Source organism: Leptosomus discolor, chromosome 2 (assembly GCF_034619465.1).
Source record: "Leptosomus discolor isolate bLepDis1 chromosome 2, bLepDis1.hap2, whole genome shotgun sequence".
Taxonomy (NCBI): domain Eukaryota; kingdom Metazoa; phylum Chordata; class Aves; order Leptosomiformes; family Leptosomidae; genus Leptosomus; species Leptosomus discolor.
This window is the reverse complement of record NC_141392.1, coordinates 23,003,147-23,022,864: the sequence shown is the minus strand read 5'-3', so window position 1 is coordinate 23,022,864 and position 19,718 is coordinate 23,003,147. Positions and strand designations below refer to the sequence as shown.

General features: G+C 56.4%; 3 protein-coding genes across 3 annotated transcripts; 1 reads left to right on the top strand and 2 right to left on the bottom strand.

Moving 5' to 3' along the window:
• Nucleotides 1-1,850: 1,850 nt before the first annotated feature.
• LOC104346610 (transmembrane protein 121) lies at nucleotides 1,851-2,840 on the top strand. The gene has a single exon (XM_009951421.2). It carries the CDS (start codon nucleotides 1,851-1,853, stop codon nucleotides 2,838-2,840), a length of 990 nt encoding a protein of 329 aa, XP_009949723.2.
• A 2,268-nt stretch (nucleotides 2,841-5,108) lies between these two features.
• RRP36 (ribosomal RNA processing 36) lies at nucleotides 5,109-15,666 on the bottom strand. Its single transcript, XM_086482251.1, has 7 exons — nucleotides 15,354-15,666; nucleotides 10,073-10,211; nucleotides 7,921-7,987; nucleotides 6,984-7,088; nucleotides 6,791-6,865; nucleotides 6,570-6,687; nucleotides 5,109-6,332 (listed from the first exon to the last, which is right to left on the bottom strand). The coding sequence occupies exons 1-7, from the start codon at nucleotides 15,664-15,666 to the stop codon at nucleotides 6,193-6,195; spliced, it is 957 nt and encodes a 318-aa protein (XP_086338377.1). The 3' UTR covers nucleotides 5,109-6,192.
• A 204-nt stretch (nucleotides 15,667-15,870) lies between these two features.
• Nucleotides 15,871-18,956, bottom strand: NPAS4 (neuronal PAS domain protein 4). The gene is made up of 8 exons (XM_086460375.1): nucleotides 18,856-18,956; nucleotides 18,110-18,276; nucleotides 17,871-18,007; nucleotides 17,603-17,708; nucleotides 17,212-17,464; nucleotides 16,843-16,952; nucleotides 16,253-16,388; nucleotides 15,871-16,174 (listed from the first exon to the last, which is right to left on the bottom strand). The coding sequence occupies exons 1-8, from the start codon at nucleotides 18,954-18,956 to the stop codon at nucleotides 15,871-15,873; spliced, it is 1,314 nt and encodes a 437-aa protein (XP_086316501.1).
• Nucleotides 18,957-19,718: the final 762 nt, after the last annotated feature.

The window sequence follows — 19,718 nt, the reverse complement described above, 5'->3', positions numbered from 1 at the left end:
GCCGCCGGGGCCCCGCCGCCTCCGCCGCCTCCGCCGCCGCCGCTCTGCCCCGGCGCCCCGGGGAGCCGCCCGAGGTAAGCGCGGCCTCGGGCGGGGGGCGGCGGACCGCGCCGGGCCCCCTTCTCGGGTCGGGCCCCCACGGCCGGCGGGCAGGGGCTGCCCCTTCCTGCCCGCCCGTCGCCTCGGCCCCCGGGCGGGCGCGGCCGGTGCGGGCTGCCGCCCCTCGGCGGGCGGGGGGCTCGGGACAGGCAGGGCCGGGGGCGCCCGTGTGCCCGGGCACCCCAAGGGGACGCAGCCTGCGGCGGGTTGCGCTTTGCCGGGGCGGGAGGCAGCGAGCGGGGTGGCCCCGCTCTGACCCCCGGGTGGGCGTGGGGACCGCCAGGCCCCGCTGTCAGGTGGGGCAGGCTGCGGAGCTGGGGCCTGGGCTGCCTCCGGCCCCTCCGAAGGCTTGGCGAGGCCGTGGGGTGGAACGCGGGGGAGACCCCAGCCGTGTATCACCCCCCAGATGTGCCACGTCTGCCGGTTCCCCCGTGCCCGCCAGCCTCTGATCTCTGCCCCTTAGAGGCACCTGCGTCTGGCAGGCTTAGGCTTCACTGCCTGCTTCAACGTGTCGGGATGCTTCTGGGCCCCGGGGATGCACAGCTGCGCAGGGCACCCGCTCCCTCGGCCAAAAACCAGGAGTTCAGGTAGCTTGTGCCCAGGGCCCTGTGCCGTGCCACTGTCAGCACCAGGAGCATCGGTGTGGAGGGCTGACCATTAGCTGCGTAGCCTCCATCCTGCTCCCAAGCACTCGCTCCGTGGTCAAGCACCACCCGCACGCTGCCCGCCGGGTGACGAGGATGGCATCCCAGGGCACCTGTGTGGCCCAGGCGTGGCTGAGCGGGCTCTGCGTGGGCAGCCATCGTGCAGCGCTGGGCCACACAGTCGGCAGGCCAGTTTCAGCCTCCATTTCAGCAGGGGGACTGGCTCCCCTCCAGAGCAGCTGCTGAGCCATGCCCTGCGAGGCCCCCCGTCTCCGTCCTCCCTCCATCTCTGGCAGCAGCTGCCTGCAGCTGTGCTTGTCCAGGGGGAGGGAGCCTGACAGCCCCAGTGCCATCCGAGTCAGGCAGGGTGCTTTTGGGGACGCCAGCCTGGGAAAGCTGAGCATCCAACTGAAATTGAGGGCCTGTTGCAAAGCTCCTTGTGTCCTGGGGCTGTGGGCTGGTGCTGCTTTTCCTTGCTTTCAGTTTATGGTGCTGGGGCAGGGTGGGCACAGGCAAACAGCTGTAGGCAGAGCTCTTGGGGAGCGTGAAGCTGAAGGAAACTGAAGAGGTTGGGCTGATTTCTTCCCTCCCACCCCACAGGACAGCCAGGCTAAAAATAATCCTTCGCCTCATGCTGTGCATGAAAATAAAGGAGACTAAAAAAAGAGCGGTCCTGGATCATAGCAGTTAAGGATCTGCTTGGGTTAAAAACATAGATACGGTCTTGTGTGCCTTGCAGGGGAGAATATCACCAATGCCACCGGCTGAGAAATCCCATGGAAATATAAGGCATGTACCCTTCACAGTGGCAGAGACTAACCAGCCTGATGAGCTACTGGAAGACACAGTAGCCTCCCAAGTACTCAAAGGCTGTCCAGCCTGCCCCACCATATCCCTGTGCGCAGCCTAGGAGCTGGGTTTCAGCCAGCATGTGCCACCAGGATGGCCTGGATGGGAGTCTCAAGAGCACTTCAGCTAGGAGTCTGTGGGTTGGGAACAAACCAGGCACACAGGATGGGAGAAGAGTCTATGAAACCCCCCCTCACCTTCTTTCAGCCATCCACAGTTCTTGGGGATAGGGGGCTGGAAGGGGCCCCAAGGATAGGGATGGGGATTCTCAGCAACTCCTTGACGGCCCTGCCTGTTCCTCCATGCAGGATGGTTCCCCCACCACCTGTCAGCAAGCCCCATGTGTGCCTCTCCACTGTCCTCATCATGACCAGCCTTGTCCTCATGGATGCCTACCTCGTGGAGCAGAGCCAGGGCTCCAGGAAGCTGGGCATCTGTGTCATGGTGGCAGTGGGTGATGTGTGCTTCCTACTGGTGCTCCGCTACGTCGCCATCTGGGTCGGGGCAGAGGTAAAGACAGCGAAGCGGGGCTATGCCATGATCCTCTGGTTCCTGTATGTCTTCGTTCTGGAGATCAAAGTTTACTTTGTATACCAGAACTATAAAGCTGATCGGAAAAGCCTGGATCTCATAGCCCGCAAAGCGCTGACCTTGCTGCTCTCCATCTGCATCCCAGCCCTCTACATGTTGCTGGTGGCCACAGAGCACATGGAGTACGTCAGGACATTCAAGAAGAAAGAAGATCTCCGCAATCGCCTCTTCTGGGTCATTGTGGACATGTTGGATGTGCTGGACATCCAGGCCAACCTTTGGGAGCCCCAGAAGAAGGGGCTACCACTCTGGGCTGAGGGCATCATGTTCTTCTACTGCTACATCTTGCTCCTGGTCCTCCCTTGCGTGTCCCTCTGTGAGATCAGCATGCAAGGGATCGGCATCATGCCACACCGGATGATGCTGTACCCCATGCTGAGCATGCTCACAGTCAACATCACCACCATCTTCATCCGAGGCAGCAACATGGTCTTCTTCAGGGATGCCCGGGTCTCCAGCATCTTCATGGGCAAGAACATGCTGGCCATTGGGCTGAAGGTCTGTACATTTGTGCAGTACCAGCGGCACCGGCACCACACGCCCCTGGGGCCGGACCTGGCCCCGCAGCACAGCGCCCAGGCCCAGCCCTCCCCAGGGCTGCACAAGTCCCGGGACCAGCCTGCCTGCCCTGAGGAGCTGGCCCAGGACAACACATGACAAGCCAGCAGGAGCTACAGCCTGGGCACTGCCACACCTGGCTGTACCTGCGAACCCGAGGTGGGCCTCTGGGCTCCCTGCCTGGACAGAGGGCAATGACCCTGCTCCCTCCCTCCCTGGGTGAAGCTGCTCCGATCCCCAAGGGTCACACGTCGAGGGCCCCCTGTAGTAGCCTCCATAAGGTTGCAGAGCGGTTTGGGACCTCCGCACCCCACCGAGGAGCGAGACGGGCGGCGGAGCAGAGGCAGGTTTGCCTGCTGCACGCCGTGTCCGGCTGGGGCCGGGCAGCCCTCCCCTGCGCCGGGCTCCCCCATCAGTACCCCCCACGCAGCGCTGCCCCTCTGGCTGGCCGGGGCGCAGGCTGGAGGGGGCGGGGGCTGCACAGGGACACTGCGGGTCACCTGCACCGCTGTTGTGGCTGGCCCTGGCTCCAGCTTGGTGCTTGGCAGCAGCCTGCTCCCTGCTGCATGAGCCGCCGTCCCTGTGCTCGGGGAGCAAGGTCTGGGCCTCCCCCTGCCTGTCACCCCTCTCAGCCAGCTGCAGGCCCAGGAGGGCCCAGAGTGGGTGTCCTTTTTCGTATCTCCTTTGCAATAAAAGACCTGAGCCCTGCAGCCTCATCATGTTTGCGTCCCTGCTGGCAGGCAGGTCCCCCCAGCTCCTGTGGGTGCCTGTCCCTCACGTGCCTGGATGTCCAGCTGCAGAGCACATCTGGGGTGGGGGGCTCACTCAGTGACTGCCCAGGCCCGGGGACAATGTCACAGGCACGTGGGTCTGACGCCATTCCTCCTGGCTCACAGCTGGGAGAGGAGAGGCAGGTCCTTGTCGAGAGTCTGGCGAGCACTGAGGGTGTCACTGGGGGAGTGTGCGCGACAGCTTTGTCAGGCACCACTGCCTGTGCAAACAGCTGCAGTCACATCAACTGGTGACAGCCGTGCCCAATGGCTGCCCTCCCTGGAGACACCCATAGCAACTCACCACACCCCACCTGGAGGGACACCAGAGCAGGTCTGCTGGAATAGCATTAGAAACAGAAGGAAAATAACCCAACTGACTCCTCGAGGCTGGGAAGCCACGGGTAAGAGCAGCTTCCCTGGCAGTAGAAAGCTCTCTGGAGAAGTTGCAAGCACCTCCCCCTGTTGGAGCTGGTGTTGCCACGTTGTCACTTGCCCCAATGACCAGTGCTACCACAACACTGGCTGAGCTGGGCAATGCCCCAGGGCTTCCACTGCTGCGGGGTACTGGGCCCAGGAGCTGTCAGGAAGAGACAGGCCCATAGACCTGCTCCTCACACCTAATGTGCTGAACAGAAGCAGGTGACATCCCAGTGAGGCTGTCCTCCTTGCAGACAGGCAAGGAGCCATGTGGCTCCAGAGGAGCAGGAGGGGAAAGCGTGACCACTTTGGGGGTGCACTGGGCTTGCTCCCGGCTGGGCAGGGCCCACCAGCAGCTGGGGCTCAGGAATGCTGCTCCCCCATGGCCCCTCAGCAAGGCCCAGGCAGCAGTGACAACAAGGGTGAGCCGCCTCCAGCCTGCCCAGGCCCCAGTCTTCTTCCCTTCTTGCATTAAAGTACAGATGGAGGTTTGTTCAGTTTGGGATTAAAAATTGAGAGCATCAAACAGCAGACCAATGCCACAAAGGGCTCGGGATAACCTCGGGCTTTGGTGCTGCCACGCTGCTCCCAAAGTAACTCTCCTCTGAAGGCAGAAAGATGCAGGAGGCTCTGCATCCCACATCACGAGGCAAGAGGAGGAAGCAGCAGCCAGGCACAGTGCAAAGCAGTAAGACACATGCAGGTTAAAGGCAGCCGAGGATTTCCATGTGGCCTCTAGCCAAGCTGGCACATCCTGTTTCTACTGCCTTCCCCCAGTTACCCTGAAACCTGTCACCAGAGCAGAACTCCTGTCACCCACAGGAACTGCAGGGCAGGCAGATGCTTCAGCAACACCCTCAGGTGGGCGTGATGGAGTTGCTCATCATTCCATTTCTTGCTCCTTGCGAGGCCTTTCCCCAGGCCCCACACACCAGCTGCCCACCTGCACACAAGCACAGCTCTGCCCAGGAAGCACGCCCCTGGCACATGCTCTGACCTGTCAGCCAGAGATCATCTGGGTGACATCCACATCACCTCCTTGTCAGAACAGCCACAGGAGATGCGGAATCAGGAGTGAGGAGAAACAAGACAGCTGGTGGTCAAACAATGTTGGAGAGAGGCATGAAATCCCCTAAGTTCAGACTTGTTTTGACTGGAACAGCACTGACACTGGGAATAAAGGAAAACCGAGGTATTTTATTTCATACAGAATCAGTTTCCTAGAAGCACTAACAGCCTTGTAGAGACCACCTTGAGAAGCCAAGAAGAGAGGCAGCCCTGCTGGAGAGATCCCGGGCAGCAGTGCCTGAGCAGAGCCAGCACAGTCAGCAGCGTGCCCTGGCTGCAAGGATGGCTGGCCACATCAGGGGCTGCATCACCAGGGTGCAGGCCACGCAGAGGGGTGTGATCCTCCCTCCTTTACTCAGCACTTGTGAGACTGGATCCAGATACTAAATCCTGGGCCACCAGAAGATAGCTGTTGGCGCTCTGGGCTGACTCCAGTTGAGAAAGTGAAAGTGGTCAGAGGCTGGAGCACTGCAAGGGAAAGCTGAAGGAACAGGGTTTATTCACCCTCAGGAAAAGGCAGCTTTGGGGAGACCTACCAGCAAGCCTTTCCCACCCCCACCCCAGACCTATGACAAGGCTACTGAGATGAAGCCAGGCACTTCACTGAGAACAAGACAACGATTATGGACTAAAGCCAGGCAGGTTTCCTGAAAAGAGGGGAAAAAAAGTTTCATCTTGAGAACCTGAAGCAGTAGAGCAGAGGCCAAGAGAGGTGGTGGCATCTGTCCTTGGATACTCCCAGACCCAACTGAGGAAGCCCTGGACAACCTGGTCTGAAGTCAGTGCTAGCCCTGCTCTGAGCAGGTGTTGTACCACAGCCCTGCCACCTGAAGTCCCTTCCCACCTCAGCTGGTGTCTGGTAAGACCTGGAGTAGAGCGCCAGCAATGCAGGGTAGGGCTTGTGCTGTCCTAGTTAGAGGAAGAGATGAGCAGGCACAAGGATGGAGACAGCTGTCAACACCATGTGCATCTGCACGACAGTCTTGTCACCACCCAGGCATGGCGTAAACCACAAGCGAAGAGGACATTTCATCTACGAAAAGCACTATGTCCTTCAGTTTGGGCTCTGCTCTGCTGCCAACACCACCACTGTACAGCGAATGGCAGATACTAGGCAGAGGGATGGCCATCTTCCAGGCCTGGCCAGGCCAGAGTGCGTCCCAGTGCCAAACGACAGCATGTCTGTCCAGTAGTCACAAGTTCTTCTGTGAGGGCAGACGGCGCTTGTCTTTGATGGCATTCCTCTTCCTCTTCTTGTTCAGGAAGCTCTCCAGCTTTCCACTCCTCTTCAGCTCTGCATACTTCTCAGCTAGCTCCAATTTCTGCTTCTCAGCTGTACAGGAAAGGGGAACAAGGTTTTAAACTGAAGCCCAAATCCTCTCTATAGACCAGCCCCTTCTCACCTTTCCCTCCTTGGCTCCAGGTCTGGCTTGTCCCTCGACTACCAGCGCTAGAACAATCCCTCCACACCTCTGTGGAGTATTATGGACAGCAACCTTCTAGCATTTGGAGTCCTGTCAGCAGTACTCCCTCTAGGTCTTCCTGCAGCACGTTCACACCGAGTACTTACATTTCTTTAGGAAGAAAGGTTTCTTTCCCTGCTTGGCCAATTCCCTCTGTTGTCTCTTCAAAGACAGCTCCCTCTCCCTCAATTTCTGCTGTTTTTTCTGTGCCTGCTCTTGCTGTGTCTGTACAGAAAGGATGCCCTATGTCAGCAAGTGGCTAGGCAGACCTCAGGTCACACATCCTCTCTTCTAGTGCATTGTTCTCACAGGAATGCGCTGAACTCACCATGCGGTTCAGGAGCTGCTGGAGTTTCTCCTTCTGCTCCGTGTTCCGGCATTTTTTCAGCTGCTTCTGAATCATCTGAAGAAGAGAGCAGAAAGCTGTGTGACTGCCTGCCACCTCAGCTGTGAAAGACCTTTGTAGAAGCTGCCCCCGCCCAATAAGGTTCTTCTGGCCAAGGACAGGCATGCAGCATCACCTCCTTCTCCTGCTTCTTGATGCTGTCCAGGAAGCTGTATGTCTTCATAAATATTTCAGGCTTATACTCTCCAGACAGGTCATCAAACCGAGGGTCTCTGCGGACCTGAAGGCAAGGAAGGCAAAGGTAAGAGCTGTGGCCAGGACTACCCTGTGAACAGCCTGCTTACGCTCCCCCCGTGGATCAGCCCTTGCCATTTTTTTACTAGCAACATCACGCACTCACCATTGAAAACATCTGCAGTTGGCAAAGACCGAGTCCAATAACCAAGGTGGCAGTCCCTCACAAAGCCATCACACCTGCACCTTGTCCACCGACTGACAGGCATTTCCACATGCAAGTCTCCCACCCAGGACCAGCCAATTCAAGGAAGAGCAGCATAAGTGCTGCTTCGCAACACCTGCAACTCCCAGACCAAGAGCTCACTGAACACGCGTTGTCAAGGTGATGGATTTGGGAACTGAAACCTATCTAGGTTTTCACAGATTACCTGGGTCAGGTCATACAAAAAGAGATCTCTAATTGTGGAAATAAAGATATTAAGATGATCGAGCAACGATAAGTCAAAGTCACATTCAGATTAGAAACTAGACGGACATTTGAACCTCCAGTGTGACTGGTACTGAACAAAGACCATAGCTTGCAGTGCGATTGTCACTGGTGGCAGCCATTACATCTTCTAGAAAAACCTGAGTCTCAAAAGTTTGAGCTACTCCTCAAGTTGTGCATGATGCAGGGCAGCAGGTTATACAAAGAGCAGCTGCTCCTGCACCCAGTCTCATTCTCTAGCACTACCTGCACTCACCAGACAGAGGTCCAAGCCCGTGTTTTCCTTCAGAAACAGCCTGTGTTGTCTTCAGCAGCCCCACCACCATCTGTGCCCTATTAGCATCGCTAAGAGAGGTCAGCTCCTGAACTGGGGAGAGGGAGCACCCACCTTCTTTGTAACAGAGATGACTTGTCGCAGAAAAGGTACAGGCTTCTTGGCAGACATCTCCAATGGCCTGAAAAAGAGAAAAATGTACTTAAGAGGAGCAGAGGACAGAATGAGGCCCAGGCGAACATGTCACGAGGTTACCCAGACCCTCAGAAGAACATTACTGCACAGTGCTGAAACGGCAGACTCTCCCACTAAAATACCTACAGAGAGCAGACAGGTCAAGAGCCAGGCAAGGCTGCTACAACCAAATGATCTATAAACTCGTGGTTAAAACAATGCTACACAAAACTTGATGCAGCCCCACTGTATCACGTGCAAACCCACTACCTGCATCAGTAAACGCACTGTACTCAATTATTCCTCTCCCTGTTTTCATTCATCACACAACAACCCTCTTCTCTTCCTGGCCCAGCAACTCATCTACTCTTGACTAATACTTATACTGAAAGGCGAGACCAAAGTTGGGAACTTCTGTGCTGACCTGGTAGTTACAAAGACTGGCCAGGCTCAGCAAGAGCGCATACCACACCGCCAGTAAAGAAAAGGTCAGCCCCAGGTATAAGGGCCGTACAGTGTATGGCACGTATCCCAAAAGAGACTTCACTGTGAATCAGGACCATGAAGACCATGGTGACAACCAATTAAGTGAACAAGTTCTCCTTGCAACACAGGCCTTTAGAGCTTGATGCTTTAGGTGTACAAGGGGGACAGTGCAAGGTGGGAGAATGGGGTCTTACTCTACCCACATTACTTGGATCCTGTGTCCTGCGATCTCTCAGTACATCAGGTAAGTTGCTAGAAACATGACCTGTGAACCACCTGCTGAGAGCACCCACAAGGTGAGAACTGTACCCACACTCAGCACCACAGTAACACCAGAACAGGAACATAACCCCACAGTTTTCCAAGTCCCACTTAGGGCAGTGGTCTGTGTATTTTCACACCCACTGATGTGGCTACACCCCTATGCAATGCTCTCGAGTCAGCTTTATACAGCACTGCTGAAGCCAGCTCCGTTCCAGGGGATTTCCCTGAAGTCCTTTTTTAGGAAGCTCAATTCCATAACAAAAACATGAGAGAAACAGCATGTGGGATTTGCAGCGATGCATCACTTAAAGGATTAAGGGAATTAAATAAAAACAGAATTATGCGAACTGTGTAGCAGAAGGGGAATGAAATAAAAACAGAATTATGCAAACTGTGTAGCACAAATAGATTCACTGTGTGAAGATGTCACAATACACAAAATCCCCCAGACTCTTGGATAAAAGGTAAAGCAGAAACATTATTCTAATCAACTGTTTACAGCAGAAAAAACATGTATTCAGCAGAGATTCAGCAATAGGTTAGGGAATGCCAGTGTAACAGAGGAAACCTGTTCAAATCACTTAAGTCATATCTCAGTCCTCAGAGTCACATCTGAGGACTGAAAACCACCTAACTACTGCAAATTAGGGGTAATGGTGTAACAGTTGCTACCAGTGGGGGCCTGTGGAGGACTGCACAAAGATCTGATAGTTTCTGTTGTGTTGAGCATATTTTCTAGTCACCACATCAATAGCACCTACAAATAAGAGATGTAAAGACCACTGAGGACGGGAAATGGTCTGCGATGGTAAGTACTGCAGAGGGGAAAAAAGGCAAATCAACAGACAAGCCACAGATGAGACACCAGCAGAAGGATGAATGAAATTGCCAAACAATTGGCTGTCACTGCAACTCCAGCCAGTGGGAGCCAGGCAGAAGATGCTGATAAGCTGGAAGGGGTCTAGAAGACAGCAGGGTAACTATTTCAGGGCCCAGGGGACACAAGTAAAGCACGATGACATAGCTTATGACAGAAGCATACCATGCTGGGGGTTAAAAGTGCCTTAATACAGAGGGTGTAAAGGAATGGAGTGCTGATTTAGCTATCAAGCAACAGGTGGCTGCTGGGGATTTGAACAGGATAGAATATTAAGAGCTCTGAAACGGCAACAGACCATTCCCAAACGGAACACTATAGTGAAAGGCATTATTGTGTAGCACGTTAAAGGAGACCCGCACCAGCTCCAAGGCAACGGCAACACTGTGAAGAGCTCCCAGCGCAACTTCTGGAGTGCAGAGAGCACACGCACACATTTTTCTGATCACAAAAGAACCTCTTTACCCCTTTTTGCCTTGCTGCTGCTTCACTGCAGCTTTGGTAGGTTTTGCAGTTTTCTTCCCACCGGGCACCTGCTTGCGCACTCTTGTTCTCATATCACTCTGCACCTGCAGTAGTTCCTCAAAAGACATGTGAGATTGATCTGGAAGAGAGCACAGGACACATCTGAACCAAACAGTTTTCAAGGCACTTCCCACCCTCAAATTCCACCAAGAGGGATGTCTTGGAGCCTGAGACAGTGACACGAGCACAGTGCTGCCATCCCTATAAAACCGCGTGGCAGAAAGAAGCCGCTGCATCTCTCAGCCTTTTGATTTCTCTCTCATTAATCACTGCCGTCTTCCGCACTAGGACAGTCTCACCCTCTCTCCAACATGTCTTTGCTTCTCTCTCCATGCAGTAGCACGCACAAGACCACGTCAAAGTTTTTACCTGGCATGGTGAGAGCTCTGCACTGGGCTATATTTTGGCTTCATTGCAAATTCTGAGGGGTCACCTTTCAGTCCTGACTCTTTCACTTTAGCAGACTGTTCTTGTCCCACCACCCCGCACCACAAGCCCAGCCAGAAGGTGCAGGAAAACCACGTGGCCTGTTCAGTCTGTTAAGACTCAGAGACCGGCTTTCCCCGCTGCACATCCACCATAGCTCTGCTCAGTCTGCGACAAAGAGATTCCCATGGGAGAGCCTCCTCAGCACCCCAGGGGCCTGTAAACTACTGAAATCCAGACATTCAACCTTCGCCATCTCACTACCAACAGGAATAGCTTACAGCCTGATTCACTAGGGGAAGAACAAAACCCCACACCACCAAAAAGCAGTTTCATATTCTAGCCCTGCCATGAGCTCCCCATAGTGTTATTTACACCTTGTGTTTCATCAGATATTCCTTCTCTCCTCTGGCAGCTGACTAGAAGACCAACACAAACAACCCCAACAGCAAAACCAATGCTACCCAAAGTGCTGACGAATGCACAAGATATGCTTCTGGAATTTCTTGTTGCTATGTTTCTTTAATATCCCTCAGTGACAGTAATCTTTAGCACTTAAAACCACAATGTAAAAATATCATCAAGAGTTCTTTCTGGATTTACACCTTTGGGTGTTCAGCACTAGCAATGAGAAAACATTCCTTAAGGCAGCACTTAGATATGCTCGTTCCGTTCTCTGCATGATGGTACGGGCAAGAAGGAACAGGAGGGTTTGCATTGGCTCCCTTCTGAAGGAGAAAGTCTTGGCAAACAGCAAACACCACGTAGGTGGCGTTTGCCTGCTCAACACCTCTGAGCAGCGACAGACAGCAAAGGCACGGTCTTTCCAAGCCTTTGCAATACTAAACACCCCAACTGTGGCCTAGCAAAACCAATCACATCCTGCCTGTGGTGGGGCTTGACCCTGGCTGGATGCCAGGTGCCCACCAAAGCCGCTCTACACTCCCCCTCGTCGGCCACACAGGGGAGAGAAAATACAATGAAAGGCTCATGAGTCAAGGTAAGGACAGGGAGATCACTCAGCAATTACCATCACGGGCCAAACAATGTTGACTTGGGGAAAATTAAATTTATTCACAATCAAATTAGAGTAGGGGAATGAGAAATAAAAACCAAATCTTAAAACACCTTTGCCCCACCCCTCCCTTCTTCCCAAGCTCGGGACAGGGAATGGGGTTGCAGTCAGTTCATCATATGTTTTCTCTTCTGCTCATTCTCTTTCCCTCCTCCAGCATGGGGTCCCTCTCACAGGAGACAGCCTTTCACAAACTTCTCCAACCTCAGCCCTTCCCACAGGCTGCAGTTCTTCACAAACTGCTCCAGCATGGGTCCCTTCCATGGGGTGCAGTCCTTCAGGAACCGACTGCTCCAGCACGGGTCCCCTGAGGGGTCACGAGTCCTGCCAGCAAACCTTCTCGAGCGTGGGCTCCTCTCTCCACGGGGCCACAGGTCCTGCCAGGAGCCTGCTCCAGTGCAGGCTTCCCACAGGGGCATATCCCTCTGTTTCACTATGTGGTCCTCCATGGGCTGCAGGGGGACAGCCTGCCTCACCATGATCTTCACCACGGGCTGCAGGGGAATCGCTGCTCCAGGGCCTGGAGCACCTCCTCCCCCTCCTTCTGCACTGACCTTGGTGTCTCCAGAGTTGCTTCTCTCGCATCTCGCTCCTCTCCGCGGCTGCTGCTCTGTAGCAGTGTTTTCCCCCTTCTTAAAGACGTTACCACAGATGCACTACCACTGTTGCTGACAGAACCCCTGGCCAAGCCTGAGCTAATGGGACATGGAAGAAGTTTCTGGCATCTTCTCACAGAAGCCACCCCTGTAGCCCCCCGCTACCAAAACCTTGCCATGCACACCCAATACACTGCCCTGCAACACAAGGTTTCTGCAGTCTGCCCAAATCTGCTGCCAAATTCAGGAAGCAACACGAGGTCAGTCACATTGGCTCAGAGCATGGGCTCATCCCAATCACTCTGATCTTGACAATAACCAAGACTTTCTGCTTCAGAATCTACTCACGTCATCCAGAAAACGTAACGAGCATATATACGCAAGTGGTGCCTCAGGAAAGGTTTTCTTTTTGCTTGTTCTGAACACTGAGGAACTCCGGTCTGTCAATGCTCGTTAGCCCTCTGAGGAGGGCTGAGGAACACCGTATGTCCAGTTTGCCGCACAATGGACAAAGGAAATGCGAATACTGTGCTATTTCATTACACTTCTTCCCCCAAACACCCTTCCCACTCATCTTACTGCAGTTTGACATCCTCCCTTGCCTGGGCTCCTGCAAACACCCTTGCCCCCTATCTTCTTAGGGATGGCAGCGCTGTCACCCTTTCTGATCTCCCCAGGTTCTCACCTTTCCCCGTGTACAATCACTTATTGCCTGCCTGCCCAGAACGTGAAGTCACCTTCAGATGCCAGAGAATTGTGCCCGCCTTCAGGTAAGAGCTGAGTGCCAAGCAGCTCAGCAATTTAAAGTAATCATGCTGCTGGGGCTCACAGGGACTTAAGAAAACCAATAAATTCTAGGACTTAGACAGGAGCACCTGCCACCGCGCTGTTCAAATTCAGTGCAGATAGCTTTAGACTGCTGCACTATAGGAAAAATCTGTGCAAATTATACAAGTTACTGGGGTACAGAGCAATTAATCGCTATACAGGGCAATATTTGAGTATCACTGGATACTCAAAGCAACACCAGACAAACAAAAAACTGAGAAAGGACAGTCAAAAGGGCAAAGAAAGCCTTGAAGGAAAGGAAGAATGATGTAGAAGCTACTCTACCATTTCAAGAAGGTGGACAAGATACCATCCCTTGCACTACAATACTCCATTTAGCTGCAATTCCCAGACAACACTGTTAAAACAGCAAAGGCTTACAAGATGCCAATAAAAACAATATATGAAAAGATGCAACGCTTAGCAAAGGATTAGAAAAGAGATTTGGTATAAATCAGACAAAGCAAAGGTGTGCAGAGCTTCCACTGATAAAACATTTCAATACTGGTACCGGATACTGGACCAGACTTGACTACCCAAAGCCTAATGGGGAAAGTGCTTTCTTTCCCAGTAGTATCAGTCCATGAAATACATCCTACCATCTATTTGTAAGAGACTGAACTGGCCAGTCGCATTGATAAAAACATCTTTTTTTTTTTTATGCTGATGACAAAGAAGCCTGTTTTGGGGCAGAAGATAATGGTCCCAGCAGGCATCCACTACTGGACAACAGATTTGGCAACGGTGTGTGTGAAAAGGTTGCTGGCTTCTTGCTCCAAGTGACCCGTCCTATCCACAGCCTCTGCACAAAGAGAGTTTGTGATCCTTAAAAATCAGTGCTGACAGGTTCTCCACCAAAATACCTACTCAAACACAGTATTAGCCTACTTTCCTTGTTTCTCACATTCTTTGACACTTTAATTTCCTGATTTTTTTCATTCCTTTTTCTCCCCTAGAATGTAATTTACCTTTTTTGTGCTGTCTCTAAAATTCAGTTCCTCTTTCCTCCTGCCATTTTTTTCCCCATCATTTTGCGTATTGTTTCCTCTTCTCTCCACTTCTTGCTAAGGTACTGTCACCTGCTGATAACGTGGGTACTTCCCGCTCATGAGCACAGCCTCCCCGTGTCTCCTCTCCTCCCACAGACTCCTGTGACGCCTTATGCTCTTCTCAGCTGAGCCTGTTGAGAACTACACAACCTTCTAAGCACATCAAAGAGCATCTGGGACACAAAAACAGATGGCCGAAGAAACGGCTTGTATCCGCCCAGTCGTTCCCAATGAGACAAACTTAGTGCTGAACTCTAATGGAACTAATTCTGTTCCAGAAATGAGAGTACAGAGGGCCCAGTAAAAGCAAAACTACTATTCCCAGTCACATCCAGCTGCAGGGAGCGTGACTGTCAGCAGTCTTCTCTCTGAGCTTCACTAAAGCTCATCATTAGGAGAGGGAAAGGAAATGTCCACAGATGGGCGGGCATCCCACCCACCACTGGGATCCCTTTCCCAAGAGCCTACCTCTAAATGAAATGCGCCTCCCCCACAGCCCCACGCAAACACAAGTGAGGAGACTCTTCTCACAAGACAACCAGTTACTTCTCACACCTGTGACACACCTCACCATGCCACACATTTAACGGCATTCAAGGCTGATGTCCATTCTCTTTGACATATTTTTCTCATCAGGTTTTCGTTCTCACCTCGATCACTTTAAGACAAGGAAGCCACACTGCGTACGCTGCTGCGGACAAGAACAGCTGCCTCAAGACACCGAACCCAAGCACCACGGCTGCTGCGACAGCTACACTCCGCCTCGTTCATCCACTCTACCTGTCCTGGTGAGGACCTCCCAAGCTACTGCGTATCTAAATGTGCACAGAGCAATTGTCCTTGCAAAGATGTACGAGATCTTCCAACCGGGGAGAGGAGAGAGAGGCCTCGGTAAGTTTTTGTTTTCTCAAGCCGCTCCAACCGAAACCCTGCTGTGGATCCCGATCGCATCCTCTTTGCGGTGCATGTGGCAAGGGGGGAGGAAAGGTGGAGCACGAAGGAGCGGGAATACGGAAGGGACCGAGCCGTTTCCCACCGAATGGGTGGCCGTGACGGTCCGACCACGTCGGGAAACGCGCTGCGGTCTGGCGGACACCGGCAACCGAAGCCGCCGCGGCCGCACCGCCAGGCCCAGCCCCCGCACCCCCCGAGCGCGCCAAGCCCCGGCCTGGGGACCGCCACCTTTATCGGAGGGTGACCCCGCCCCGCAGGGCCCGCCTGAGCGGGGCAGCCCCTACCTCTCCGGCTGGCCCCCGCCTCCTCCTCTTCCTCCTCCTCCGCACCGCTGCCCTCATCCTCAGTCCCCGGGGGGCTCCCGCTGTCGCTGCTGTCGCCAGAGCTCTCGTCCTCCGCCGCCTTCAGCCTGCCGAGGGGCTGCTCCGCGGCAGCCAGCCCGCTCCGGCGCAGCAGCGGCCGCCCCTCCACTGCCGCCGCCGCCTCCTCTTCTTCCTCATCCTCATCCTCCGCGGCGGCGGCTCTTCTCCACCCCGCCGCCTGAGCCCGCCACTCCCGCCGCCGGCGGCGGCGGCCCCCCGCGCCGTCCTGACGCAACGGCCGCATCACTGCCCGCCTCCCAGCGGCAACGCGCGGCACCGGCCCCCCCCTCCCGCCCGCCCGCCCCTCGGGGCACCGGCCCCGCCGCGAACCGGCGGCAGACGCGGAAGCAGCGCGACGAGGATCGCGAGCGCACGCGGGACAGGAAGCGGGGAGGCGGGGCGGAGGCGCACGCGCAGACAGAACGAGGCGGTGTGGGGAAAGGGGCGTTTATTGGCAGGGCGCGCAGTGCGCGTGCGCGGCGGGGGGCCCCGCCCCCTCCAGCGTGTCGCCCAGGAGACGGGCCAGCGCGGCGTCGGGCGGGCCGGGGGGGAAGGGCTCGGCCTCGGGCCAGGGCCAGGGCCAGGCCGGAGCGGCCGCGGGCGGCGAGAGGCTGTCGGCCAGGGCGCGGAGCTGTGCGGCCAGCAGGCTGAGCTCCCGTCCCGGCGGCGGCAGCAGGGCTGCGGAAGGCGCGGGCGGCGGTGCCGTGGTGGGGCGGTGCTGCCGGGCGCGCAGGTAGGCCGCCTCTTCCTCCCTGCAGCGGACACGGCGGGGTGAGGGGCGGCCCGGGGGTACGGCACCGTTCAGCCCTTCTCCCCGTTTGAGCCCTCACCTGAGGCAGCGGCTGGTGCAGGTGATGGCGAGGCCCCCGCCGTCCCGCCGCGCCGACACGCAGAGCCAGGCCCAGGTCCGGTCTCTGCGCAGGACGCGCAGCACCGCTGTCCCTGCTGCGGCCCCGGCCCCCAGCGCTGCGGGCAAGGGGCTGCGTTAGCCTGTGGCAGGGCACGGTGGCCCCCGTGGCCAGGGCAGAGTGGCATGCTGCCCGTGGGCCCTGCAGGCCGCCTTGACCGGGTCTAGTCCATCTGCTCTGTCCCCAGTGGGACAGAAGCCATGGGTGCGGACTCAGGTCCATAACAGCCCCGCCCTCTCAAAAAGCTGGGGCTGAAGTGGGCTTGTCCCCACTCTCTGCACTGTGGCAAAGCCGGGGGCGCATGTTTCCAATCTTGGGAGCTACCCGTGACCTTATAGACAGAGCATATGGGGTGTGTAACCAATTCTCTGCTTTGTCCTTTTCAGAGCAGGGAGCCACAGCAGGCAGGACTAAATTCACTTTGTTTCTGTTGTCCTGGACAGGCAGGTCTCGGGTGTAGCCAGACCATGTAGCCAGAGAAGGACACACATGTTCCCAAGGATGACACTCACCCACGGCCCTGTGCTGGGCAGCTGCTAAGTCAGTGTCCTCAGGGTGCAGGAGGCTGTACCACGACTGACCGATCAGTTCCTCCCTGCGGTAGCCAAGGTGGTAGGTGACACTGGGGAGGACAAAGGGAGTGGGGACTGAGTGCTTTGCAGGGTCTGCACCGTGTCAGCAAGGAGCAGCTGTTGCATGATGGAGGAGAGAGTGAAACAACAGGGGTACAGGCATGAGCTGCAAACAAGAGAGGGAAGAGGCTTGGGAAGTGTCTGGGAGAGTCTTGCTGCTCCTGAGGGGATGCAGGCTTGGCAAAGGGAAGTGGTCCTTGCTGCCTGAGGCGTACAGCTGGGGCTGCGGTGTGAGCAGGCACTCCTCACCTCTCGGTGACGTCAGTAAACATCATGTCTAGGATGTGCGTGCTCTGGAATAGGTCGTCCTGGAAACCGGCATCGCCATCCACAGGTGACTGCGTCACCGTCACCGGCGTGCAGAGGGCCAGGAAGGCTGTGGTGGAGGGAGAGGCCGGACAGCGCAGGGCTGTGAAGCGCCCGCGCACTGCCACGGCCCGATTCCCCCCGTGCTGCAGCCGGAAGGCCTTGGACGTGCGCATCTCACCGACAAATGTGACTTCTGCAGGGAAACAAACCGGCCGGAACGGGTCAGGGGCTCCTTCGCTCCGCTCCCCTGGCCCTGGCTCTCTGACCACAGCCACAAAGGGCCAGAGCAGGGTGGCAGTGTCGGTGAGATGCTAGCCGAGGCCTCCCTTACCCTTGCCGGGCTCCTCCTGGGCGAGGAGGAGCTTCTTGCGCGCATCCTCGCGCGCGCGCCCATCTAGGATGTCGAAGACTGTGTCCCCCTGGGCGAGCAGCTCCACCTGATAAAGGGGGGACTGCTGTCGTGGACTGGGACTGCCCCAGTGGGCTGTGTGCTGGAGCCATGGGGCGGTACCTGCTGGGGCAGCGTGCCATGCACGCAACGAAGGCAGCAGGGCAGGTACGGGGATGCTGACTGCAGATGCCCGGTGGGCAGGCCTTACCATGGAGAGGCCCAGAACCTGGGCCACGTTCTCAGAGATGTAGACCAGCTTGCCGTTGGCCGAGAGCACAAGCAGAAACCCTGGTAGCAGGGAGAGCAGCTCCGCGCCGAGGGCTGGTCCTGCAGGAGGAGCCAAGTCTGCAGGGGGAGCACAGGGTGAAGCGCTGCCTTGATGGGGCAGAAGAAGCGCCCTCCCCCCCAAAGCCAAGCTAGCGTGGGGTACAGCAGTGCCGTGGGTACCTGGAGGGAACAACTGAGCCCCCCGCAGCCGGAGGCACACCAGGGCCATGGTGTGGAGGTAGGAGAGCCGCTCTTTCTCTCGCGCAGAGATGGGCAGCAGGGAGCGCAGCGCCTGCAGCTCTACGTTGATCTGGTCTCGGCGAGCCTTGGAGGCACTCTTGGTTGACCTGCAAAGCCAGCCGTTTGGGGAGATGTGTCCAGGGAGGGAGAGGGACGGCATTCCCTGCCTGCCGCTATGGGGAGAATTGCAGGCTCGGGGACACGGAGCGGAGATGCTCCCCTAGAGAGGCTCAGTGCCCGTGCCAGCTGCCTATAGGAAAGCAGACCCTTGGTGGCTGTTTCAGTGCAGTGGGTGCAGGCAGAGGTGCTCACGGCTGCCCAGGGGAACACACTGCTGGCGTGGCTGGTGCCCCTCTTGCTGGGGGCCATGTTGGACAATGCCCTGTGCTTTCCTGGGGAACCCAAGTGACACGACCTCCCCATCCACCAAATCCCACAAGGATGGAAACTGCATCCAGTGCTGGAACGTGAACCCCAGCCCATTGCATCTGCCTTTACCCTTCAACCACCTGAAATCCCTCTGCCCCTCCAAGCTCCCACACCCCCTTCCCACGCACCGGCTAGCAGCCCCACTGTCCCCAGCTGGTGCCAGCCCCTTGCGAGGACCATCAGACACTACGCAAGCCGTCTCGGGGTTCTCCCCAGCTGGGAGACCACCACAGCCCTGTAGGGAGGAGGGAGCTCACCTGAACGGCTTCGAGGCACTGGGCGCCTGCTTGCCCCTCCTGGGCAGGCAGGTCATCTCTGCCTGCAGCGGCCTGTGGCAGTGGCTGCAGAAGATGGTCATGGTGCTGGCACTAGGATGCCTGGAGCTGGCACTAGGATACCTGGAGCTGGTAGTGCACCGCTGCCTCCTTCTCTTCTGGCTGCGTCTGAACCTGCTGACCCCACTGCTCCCGGCCTCCTTTTGTACCCTCCCGGGGCGCAGGGGCCAAGCCGCTCGTGGAGAGAGTTACCTCTTGTGACGCAACTCCAAACAGCTCGGGGCTATTTTTAGAAGGCAGGCTGCTAAAAATAGCCCTGGCAGCCGGCTGCAATCTGAGAGGGGAAGCAATAAAAGGAAGCTAAGGTCTTTAAAGCAAACCTGGCTGCTCAGGAGGGGGTGATGATGAAGGTAGCAGGGATCAGGGGGCACACATCCGCCCAGCTCCTGGCCCACAGTTGTCGCCAGCCCGGCAGAAGGTCCATGACAGGCTGGGGGCCTGTGGCTAGCTGGCCCGCCTGGCAGCTGCTCTCCAGCATCACTGATGATTGAGCTGGGTGCTAGGAGAGGGAGCTGATATGCCAAGAAAACACACTGGAGGCATCCAGACCAAGGTGGCGAGTAGTGTCCCATCCCCAGGTCTGCAGCAGGGTCCTGGGAGAGGGAGGTCAGGGCCACAGCACCCCTGAACCCAAGGGAACTCTGAAGGAGAGTGACGTGCCTGTGACCCTCTCCCTGGTGAGCTCCTTCTTCCCAGAGAAGCCTTCTCCCCACCAAAGGTTTGCTCTCCTAGAGGCAGCTGGCATGGGGCACCGAGCCTTTCTAGGGCCTGTTGTCTTCACTCAA